At 37.3% G+C, this 11,458-nt stretch overlaps 1 protein-coding gene across 4 annotated transcripts in view; it reads left to right on the plus strand.

Annotated features, from left to right (window-relative positions):
• The window catches only part of PARVB (parvin beta), a 55,282-nt gene extending 46,286 nt beyond the window's left edge, over window positions 1–8,996 (plus strand). For all 4 annotated transcript variants that reach the window (XM_056517426.1, XM_056517429.1, XM_056517427.1 and 1 more), the window contains exon 13: window positions 7,159–8,996. In XM_056517426.1, the coding sequence (XP_056373401.1) occupies window positions 7,159–7,235 (77 nt within the window). In that variant the 3' untranslated portion in view covers window positions 7,236–8,996. The remainder of the gene's footprint in view (window positions 1–7,158) is intronic.
• The last annotated feature ends 2,462 nt before the right edge of the window (window positions 8,997–11,458 follow it).

Consider the following 11,458-nt stretch of genomic DNA (forward strand, 5'->3'; position numbering starts at 1 on the left):
GTGATACAATGTGGCACTTTGTGAACAGTGGACAGTCATTCAAAATCACTCTTTAAGCATTTCTGCGTATGACATACATCAAAGAAGCCAGTTGGTAGTAATTGCATATATTGCTCACCACTCCGAAATATCACGGATCTCCCTTCAGTATAGTCCTGGGGGCCGGCTGTTAAGCGTCGTATGGCCGGTGCCTTGCCTCTATCAGGGATCGTGCTGCTGGAGTCTCGGCCAACTCCTAAGATCGCAGCACTCGGTGGTGGGCACCGTTTGGGGGACTGCAGCGCTGTCAAGCGGAGTCCCTTGGTCTGGCCAACTTGAAATGATGGTGGTCTATAGACCTCAAGTCCTTATTGCAGATGGTCCAATTGGCTTCTCACTGGTAATTTTTATATGCGATAAGCAGAGTGAATAACCCGGCGGCGTTCCTCGTGCAAAGTTCGCGCGCTCGGGAGATGGTTCACTGTGATGAATGCCTTGGATCTGGCAAATGATTGCTTATTCTCTCAGAAGAGTGTTCTTTAATAACAGGCTCAATATCGCAATGTCTGAATTGCTGGACGCGTTTCAAAACCTTCCTCGGTTTTTTCTTCAGCAGCGGAACGTGTGGATTACAACAAACTAATGGTTTATATATCATAAATCACGCCCCTTCCTAATGACCTAACTGATGACCTCACATCCTGAACAAAAAATCTATTAATTACCATTGTGGACACTATCCAAATATAAAAAGAAGAAATAAATAGATGAACACTATTTTAAGCTTATCTGTGAACCTATCAACATTTTTCTTTTTTTTTTTTTTTACAAACTATATAACATCATAAATCATATATACTACATATATAATTATAAGACATAAAGGAAAAAAAGAAAAAAAGCTGTTAATACTATTCAATACCAGTAAGACACTGGAACTGACGCTGAAATAACATAATATCTAATTGTGAAAAGGGAATAATATATATGTAAACGAATATGTATAAAAAATATATATAATAGAATGAAAATAAAAATAAGAATGGAATATACAATAATAAAATGAAAATATGTAAAACATATATGTATATCCATATATATACACGGATAAAATAATAAAATAGAAATAAAATAAAAATGAAAATAATACAAGTAATGATAAATAAAAATAAGAATAGGAATAAAAATAGAATTAGAAATATGAATATAGAAAATAAATTTCATGGACTAACGGGCATCTCTAAATAGTATTATGTAAATATGGTAGCAAAATGGGACATCTACAGACTCAAAAGTATATATTAATTGTACATGCAGATTTAGGGCTACCAGCTTTCTCTGTGGTAGGGTTGGGAAGGGCCCGACGAAGGGTCTGTCGGAGTACTGGGAAACAGTCAAACGCCGACAGACCGTCCAAAGGGCCCATCCCCACTTTCAATCCAAAAAACCAAAAATTTCTAGATCACTGTTCAGACCTCTAGGAGCCAAGGTGCCGAATTCGAAGATTTTCCTCGACTCGGCTCTTGACATTTTATTAATAAAATTACCCCCCCTCCAATCATGTTGAATTTGTTGTATGGCCATATATTTAAGATTATTTGGATTCCCCTGATGGTACTGTTTGAAATGTGCAGAAAGGGGGTGTTTCTCGTTTTGTTTCTTAATGTTATAACGATGTTCCAATATTCGGGTTTTGAGTGCCCGTGATGTGCGTCCCACGTATTGTTTCTTGCACGGACACTCAATTATATAGATAACCCCCTTACTTGCACAATTCAAAAATTCGTTAATCTTGAAAACAAAATCATTTGAAAAAGATTTCACTGATAAAGTACGTTTATCAAATTTAGTTGCTTTACAACTGGGGCATTGGCCACATCTAAAAAAACCTTTGAGGTCTATAATTGTGGAAGATGCTTTTGTGTGCGAAATTTCTGCTCGAACAGTAGGTGCAACTTTAATGTTCAAATTAGCTGCTTTTGTGTAAATGATTGGTGGTTTGGGTGGAAGGATATCCCCCAACACTTTATCTTGTTGTAATATTGGCCAATATTTAGTAATGATGCTTTCAATTTTTTTATATTTGGTATTGAAGGGTATGATCAATTTGGATTGTTCTAACTCATTTCTGGATCTTGGAATAGAATTTTTGGGAATAAAAAATGCAGATCTATCCACCTTACGTACTTTCTCTAACGATTGCTGGATATTAGACAAGGGGTAATTTTTTTCTAAAAATTGGTTGGTGAGAGTGATGGCTTCTGCTTCAAATTGTTCGTTATGTGTACAATTGCGTTTTAATCTACGAAACTGGCTTGTTGGCACATTAATTAGCCACTGAGGTAGATGACAACTGGTGTGTAATATGAATCCATTTTTGGCTACTGGTTTATGGTAAGTGCTACAAATCAAGCTAGTGTTACTAGTAGTGATAAGTAAATCTAAAAATTCAACAGAAGTAGAACTAATGTTAGGAGTGAATTGTAAATTAAGGTTATTTAAATTAAGTGATGATATAAATGAATCCAATTCGAGACTGGAGCCACGCCAAATGAAAAAAATATCGTCAATATAACGATGCCAGGACACCAGATTTTCCCCCAGCTGGGGATTGATGGTGGTACATTCCCAATTGGCCATAAAAAGATTGGCATAGCTGGGGGCGAATCTGGTGCCCATGGCTGTACCGTTAATCTGTAAAAAATAATCTAAACCAAATAGAAAATAATTATGTGTAAGAATGAATGATATACTCTCTGTGATAAAGTTGATTTGTTCTGGTAATAATTCTGCATATTTATGTAACATAGAAGAAACGGCCTCAATACCTTGCTGGTGATTAATGACGGTATACAATGAACTGACATCCAAAGTGCCTAAGAGCCAAGTAGGGTCCCACTTTACTGTCTCCACTATCTTTATTATTTGTGTAGTGTCCCTCAAATACGAATCTGTTAGTTTAACCAAGGGTTGCAAAAACTGATCTATATATTGGGAGAGATTTGAAGTAATTGATCCAATACCCGACACAATTGGTCGGCCTGGTGGATGACTGGCATTCTTGTGAATTTTGGGTATCGTATAAAATACAGGTATACGTTTGGGTGTCCCTGTAATAAAATCATATTCGTGTTTGGATAATATACCCTTTTCTTTGGCTCTAGTGGGAGGTGGCATAGTGGTGATGGACACCTCCTCATATTCTCAAGAATGTCTATCCCAGCTAAATGATTGCAACACATATAAAAAACTCCAGGGAGATCCCACTACACAGTTCTATGAGGAGTTGACGACATTATGTGATAGAGCCAAAGAAAAGGGTATATTATCCAAACACGAATATGATTTTATTACAGGGACACCCAAACGTATACCTGTATTTTATACGATACCCAAAATTCACAAGAATGCCAGTCATCCACCAGGCCGACCAATTGTGTCGGGTATTGGATCAATTACTTCAAATCTCTCCCAATATATAGATCAGTTTTTGCAACCCTTGGTTAAACTAACAGATTCGTATTTGAGGGACACTACACAAATAATAAAGATAGTGGAGACAGTAAAGTGGGACCCTACTTGGCTCTTAGGCACTTTGGATGTCAGTTCATTGTATACCGTCATTAATCACCAGCAAGGTATTGAGGCCGTTTCTTCTATGTTACATAAATATGCAGAATTATTACCAGAACAAATCAACTTTATCACAGAGAGTATATCATTCATTCTTACACATAATTATTTTCTATTTGGTTTAGATTATTTTTTACAGATTAACGGTACAGCCATGGGCACCAGATTCGCCCCCAGCTATGCCAATCTTTTTATGGCCAATTGGGAATGTACCACCATCAATCCCCAGCTGGGGGAAAATCTGGTGTCCTGGCATCGTTATATTGACGATATTTTTTTCATTTGGCGTGGCTCCAGTCTCGAATTGGATTCATTTATATCATCACTTAATTTAAATAACCTTAATTTACAATTCACTCCTAACATTAGTTCTACTTCTGTTGAATTTTTAGATTTACTTATCACTACTAGTAACACTAGCTTGATTTGTAGCACTTACCATAAACCAGTAGCCAAAAATGGATTCATATTACACACCAGTTGTCATCTACCTCAGTGGCTAATTAATGTGCCAACAAGCCAGTTTCGTAGATTAAAACGCAATTGTACACATAACGAACAATTTGAAGCAGAAGCCATCACTCTCACCAACCAATTTTTAGAAAAAAATTACCCCTTGTCTAATATCCAGCAATCGTTAGAGAAAGTACGTAAGGTGGATAGATCTGCATTTTTTATTCCCAAAAATTCTATTCCAAGATCCAGAAATGAGTTAGAACAATCCAAATTGATCATACCCTTCAATACCAAATATAAAAAAATTGAAAGCATCATTACTAAATATTGGCCAATATTACAACAAGATAAAGTGTTGGGGGATATCCTTCCACCCAAACCACCAATCATTTACACAAAAGCAGCTAATTTGAACATTAAAGTTGCACCTACTGTTCGAGCAGAAATTTCGCACACAAAAGCATCTTCCACAATTATAGACCTCAAAGGTTTTTTTAGATGTGGCCAATGCCCCAGTTGTAAAGCAACTAAATTTGATAAACGTACTTTATCAGTGAAATCTTTTTCAAATGATTTTGTTTTCAAGATTAACGAATTTTTGAATTGTGCAAGTAAGGGGGTTATCTATATAATTGAGTGTCCGTGCAAGAAACAATACGTGGGACGCACATCACGGGCACTCAAAACCCGAATATTGGAACATCGTTATAACATTAAGAAACAAAACGAGAAACACCCCCTTTCTGCACATTTCAAACAGTACCATCAGGGGAATCCAAATAATCTTAAATATATGGCCATACAACAAATTCAACATGATTGGAGGGGGGGTAATTTTATTAATAAAATGTCAAGAGCCGAGTCGAGGAAAATCTTCGAATTCGGCACCTTGGCTCCTAGAGGTCTGAACAGTGATCTAGAAATTTTTGGTTTTTTGGATTGAAAGTGGGGATGGGCCCTTTGGACGGTCTGTCGGCGTTTGACTGTTTCCCAGTACTCCGACAGACCCTTCGTCGGGCCCTTCCCAACCCTACCACAGAGAAAGCTGGTAGCCCTAAATCTGCATGTACAATTAATATATACTTTTGAGTCTGTAGATGTCCCATTTTGCTACCATATTTACATAATACTATTTAGAGATGCCCGTTAGTCCATGAAATTTATTTTCTATATTCATATTTCTAATTCTATTTTTATTCCTATTCTTATTTTTATTTATCATTACTTGTATTATTTTCATTTTTATTTTATTTCTATTTTATTATTTTATCCGTGTATATATATGGATATACATATATGTTTTACATATTTTCATTTTATTATTGTATATTCCATTCTTATTTTTATTTTCATTCTATTATATATATTTTTTATACATATTCGTTTACATATATATTATTCCCTTTTCACAATTAGATATTATGTTATTTCAGCGTCAGTTCCAGTGTCTTACTGGTATTGAATAGTATTAACAGCTTTTTTTCTTTTTTTCCTTTATGTCTTATAATTATATATGTAGTATATATGATTTATGATGTTATATAGTTTGTAAAAAAAAAAAAAAAGAAAAATGTTGATAGGTTCACAGATAAGCTTAAAATAGTGTTCATCTATTTATTTCTTCTTTTTATATTTGGATAGTGTCCACAATGGTAATTAATAGATTTTTTGTTCAGGATGTGAGGTCATCAGTTAGGTCATTAGGAAGGGGCGTGATTTATGATATATAAACCATTAGTTTGTTGTAATCCACACGTTCCGCTGCTGAAGAAAAAACCGAGGAAGGTTTTGAAACGCGTCCAGCAATTCAGACATTGCGATATTGAGCCTGTTATTAAAGAACACTCTTCTGAGAGAATAAGCAATCATTTGCCAGATCCAAGGCATTCATCACAGTGAACCATCTCCCGAGCGCGCGAACTTTGCACGAGGAACGCCGCCGGGTTATTCACTCTGCTTATCGCATATAAAAATTACCAGTGAGAAGCCAATTGGACCATCTGCAATAAGGACTTGAGGTCTATAGACCACCATCATTTCAAGTTGGCCAGACCAAGGGACTCCGCTTGACAGCGCTGCAGTCCCCCAAACGGTGCCCACCACCGAGTGCTGCGATCTTAGGAGTTGGCCGAGACTCCAGCAGCACGATCCCTGATAGAGGCAAGGCACCGGCCATACGACGCTTAACAGCCGGCCCCCAGGACTATACTGAAGGGAGATCCGTGATATTTCGGAGTGGTGAGCAATATATGCAATTACTACCAACTGGCTTCTTTGATGTATGTCATACGCAGAAATGCTTAAAGAGTGATTTTGAATGACTGTCCACTGTTCACAAAGTGCCACATTGTATCACTGTGTTGGTGTAATTAGTTGCCAAGATTTGGACGGATACAGCACTACCGCATCAATTGACTACTTGTAGCGGTTACATTTTATTTTTTCTATATTGAAGATCTCCGGAAACAAGAGTTTTTTGAATGAACATTTATACTGTGCTGTTCCTCAAGATCAGGAGATCTTTATATCTTTATACTGATATTACAGGCTCAAATTGCATATCAATTTTATAGTTGTTATTAGTTTTTATATTGGGATTATTATATTTTATCGTTATGTAATTAATTAGGGAGGTACAAGGGCCCTGTACATCCCTATTTGGTTCTTTTTTACATTTTATATTAATAAATACTTATCAATTAAACCAGATATCTTTGACCCTTGAGCCCCATTTATTATTTCTTTCATATTGATCCTATTTTTATACACCGTGGGTATAGGTGTATGTTGGGTTGCTCGGGTCCTCGGTGATTGTCAGATAGACAGGAGCCTCTCCATTTTGTTTATAATAATTTACAAATCTGTTTAACTTTCTGGAGCCAGTTGAGATATATATATATATATATTTATAAGTTGTTTTTTTTTCCTGGATAACCCTTTTAATATTCATGAATGGGTTTATACATCAGGGAACACTTTTTAGTATTGATCATTTCTTTCGGCGGTTTTACATTTTTATAGAAATTGTTTAACCTGAAGCCTTTTTTAACATCATATGATTTTTATTTGATTTTCTCCCTTTATTTGCAGACATTGTGAACCTGGACTTGAAGTCCACAATGAGAGTGTTATATAACCTGTTTACAAAGTACAAGAACATTGAATGAGACGTCAAAGAAATCCTCCTGACTTTTGGGCGTTTTTTTTTTTTTTTTTTGGTCATGTAAATGGGTCGAATTTTTACCATGAATATTCCCTCCTGTTTATAGATATCACTACTATAACCTTTCACTAAAGTCTCCCCTTTTTTTGAGAATTTTTCCTTTTTTTTTTTACATTTATTTTTTATTTTTTACCCGTCACGCTCCTTTTAACATTGGGCGGTAGCTCAAGAAACTTTTGACTTTATATGTAAGTGAATGAACTCTATAAATTGCAGGTCTGCACCTTATTCCGGATGGCTTGAATTCTGCGCAGTTTTTGGATTATAAGAGCCTAAAGCAGAAGAGACATTCAGGTTAGATTAATGTCCGCGGCCGCTGAATAATTGATCGACTTGATATTACTTAGTAACATCAGCGGCTAATGATGGGGCTTCCGTCTGACATGAATTTCCTTACCCTGATATAAAGCTCGTGTCCTCAGTGTGACGGGGACAATATGTAACCTGGAGGTAAGATGAGGTATTAGACTATCTGTAGAGGGACAGCTTATAGGCTCCACCGCCACCAATCTGAATACCTCATTGTGCCATGTTGTGATGTCATGTCCCGGCAGCGCTATCCAAATCTGAGGCGTGTGTTAGGAGTCCACTGGAAGCCATAATGAACAATGGCGGTTTACACTGATGGCCTAATATATTGATACGTAAAGAGTAGGTTTACTTGAATGTTATCTTGCGTGGTATAGAAATAGTCTACTGAAAAAGATCCTGAGTTATATCCTGTATTATAATCCAGAGCTGCACTCACTATTCTGCTGGGGGAGTCACTGTGTACATATACTACTTATCCTGTACTGATCCTGAGTTACATCCTGTATTATACTCTAAAGCTGCACTCACTGTTCTGCTGGTGAGGTCACTGTATACATACATTACATTACTTACCCTGTACTGATCCTGAGTTATATCCTGTATTCTACTCCAGAGCTGCACTCACTATTCTGCTGGTGAGGTCACTGTGTATATACATTACATTACTGATCCTGTACTGATCCTGAGTTATATCCTGTATTATACTTCAGAGCTGTACTCACTATTCTGCTGGTGAGGTCACTTTGTACATACATTACATTACTTATCCTGTACTGATCCTGAGTTATATCCTGTATTATACTTCAGAGCTGTACTCACTATTCTGCTGGTGAAGTCACTGTGTACATACATTACATTACTTATCCTATACTGATCCTGAGTTATATCCTGTATTATACTCCAGAGCTGCACTCACTATTCTGCTGGTGAGGTCACTGTGCACATACATTACATTACTTATCCTGTACTGATCCTGAGTTATATCCTGTATTATACTCCAGAGCTGTACTCTCTATTCTGCTGGTGAGGTCACCGTGTACATACATTACATTACTTATCCTGTACTGATCCCGAGTTATATCCTATATTATACTACAGAGCTGTACTCACTATTCTGCTGGTGGAGTCACTGTGTACATACATTACATTACTTATCCTGTACTGATCCTGAGATATAGTATTGTTCTCCACAGTCGCGCTCGCAGTTCTGCTGTTTTTTATGGGAAACAGGCGTGTGTCTTTTGGAAATCTTAGTGACTAACAGTTTAGCTGAGGACAGTTAGTTTTTTACATTCACATTGCTGTACATTTCCTGGTTTATGATGGTGTAAAGATGTCACATCCCAAAATCTAAAACACTAGTGCAGTGGTCTTCAACCTGCGGACCTCCAGATGTTGCAAAACTACAACTCCCAGCATGCCCGGACAGCCAACGGCTGTCCGGGCATGCTGGGAGTTGTAGTTATGCAACATCTGGAGGTCCGCAGGTTGGAGACCACTGAACTAGCGCAAACTCTACGCAGACATTCGGCGATGTCACATATAAGCTTCCACGATTATTATTGCGGCCCTAAATATAATACAGGCTGTAACTCAGGATCTGTAATTCCGGGCTAAACTGCAATAATAACCAATAGACTCTGGATCTGCTGGATTTTCTTTACCCCCTAGAAATAAAGTAGAATAAAAAAAAATACCAAAAACTTGACTTTCTCTTCCAGCAATATCTCTAGGTGTTTTTGATTTTTTATTCTGAAGTCACGGATTCTATCCGCATTCTGCTAGGTTAAACCAAAGAACCCCGGGATCCTGTATAAGGGTACGTTCACACACGCTGATTTTTTTTTGCGGGTTTTCGGCTGCGTATTTGAAAGTGGGCGGGCTCTTCTCGGCTGTCCGCAGCCGATTTTCCGTGGCGGAATGTACACTGCGGAAAATCCGCAGCAAGCCTCATTGAAGTCAGTTGGGACTGTGGCGGATTTTCCGCAGCGTAAATTCCGCTGCGGAAAATCTGCTGCGGCCGAGAAGAGCCCGCCCACTTTCAAAAACGCAGCGGAGAACCCGCTAAAAAATCTGCGCGTGTGAACGTACCCTAACAATGCAGTATATAGTGCATTACTAATAAACCTGTGTGCCTAGTGGAGCCATACGCGGATTCTCTTCTTAGTGTGGAGCCACATTTTATTATTTTTGCTGTTTTTTTTTTCTATTTATAGTTGTTTTTCTCTTGTCTTTTGTATCAAGTGTTCCACTAGATTTTGATGATAAATATGAATAAAATATGATGTTCTCGGATAAGTGTTGAATGGTCTGTTTTTTTTTCTTCTTTCCATAGAGAAAAAAGTTATTTTAGAATGAAAGTGAATTGTAAGATAAAATTTTCCCAATCAGCAAAATTGTTTCTTTTACACTTTTTTAAAATTATTTTTTTATGGAAACCATCAAAAATTTGGTTTGGCTTAAAGGGATTATCCAGGAAAAAAACTATTTTTTATTTTTTTTTATAAAAAAAAAAAATTCAAAAAATGGAATAAAAAATAATAATAATATATGTATAAGTGTGTGTGTGTGTGTGTGTATATATATATATATATATATATATATATATATAGATAGATAGATAGATAGATAGATAGATAGATAGATAGATAGATAGATAGATAGAGATATATCTATCTATCTGTCTATCTGGCTCCAGAAAGTTAAACAGATTTGTAAATGACTTCTATTAAAAAATCTTAATCCTTTCAGTACTTATGAACTGCTGAAGTTGAGTTGTTCTTTTCTGTCTAAGTGCTCTCTGATGACACCGGTCTCTGGAACTGTCTAGAAGCAAATCTCCATAGCAAACCTCTTCTACGCTGTGCAGTTCCCGAGACAGACAGAGATGTCAGCAGAGAGCACTGCCAGACAGAAAAGAACAACTCAACTTCAGCAGCTGCTAATTATTGGAAGGATTAAGATTTTTCAATAGAAGTAATTTACAAATCTGCTTCTGGAGCCAGTTGATAGATAGATAGATAGAGAGAGATAGAGAGAGAGAGAGAGAGAGAGAGAGAGAGAGAGAGAGAGAGAGAGAGATAGATAGATAGATAGATAGATAGATAGATAGATAGAGATATATATATATATATATATATATATATATATATATATATAAACCTTTTAGGGTCTATTCACATGTACAGTATTCTGAGCAGATTTGATGTGCAAGATCTCAGTCATTCAGTTTACATTGAAATCTGCAGCAGAAAATCCTGCGCATCAAATCTGCGCAGAATACTGTACGTGTGAATAGACCATTAATCTTTCATACTGTGTCTTGATTTAGTTCTTCTGGTAAGAAATGGTGTACTTGTGGATTTGGCTGTCCGGGAGGGCTGGGAGTTGTAGTTTTGCAACAGCTGGAGGCACACTGGTTGGGAAACCCTGCATTAGTGTGAAGGGGGTGTTTGGTCCCTTAACCAGTCTCTGATGTCAATGGCAGTCAGAAAAACTCCCTAAAATGTGCGTTATTCAGATACATGGAGGACAAAGAACCGTGCTTTTCTCATCAAAATGGCCGTACATCAAGAAACGTTGCCGCTTTTGAGGCGTCAGCCAGCCTTTGACATACTTTGAGAATAAATAAAATGACTGAACGCTGTTTAGGAAGCCGCCCATGAAAGCGATTTGCTAGGCTCTGATGTTTCCCTGGGCTTCGGGCCTAGTTAGTTTTTCCGGTTGCCTAGCAACTAATCACGCTACGATTCAGTGACCCTCCATATTAATCCCCCAGTTGTTAGGCCTGTCACTTGATGTGAGCTGGGGGTGGGGAGGATTTTTTGATTTCCTGACCACCCAACCCCACCAGGA

This window comes from Hyla sarda, chromosome 4 (assembly GCF_029499605.1).
Source record: "Hyla sarda isolate aHylSar1 chromosome 4, aHylSar1.hap1, whole genome shotgun sequence".
Lineage (NCBI taxonomy): Eukaryota > Metazoa > Chordata > Amphibia > Anura > Hylidae > Hyla > Hyla sarda.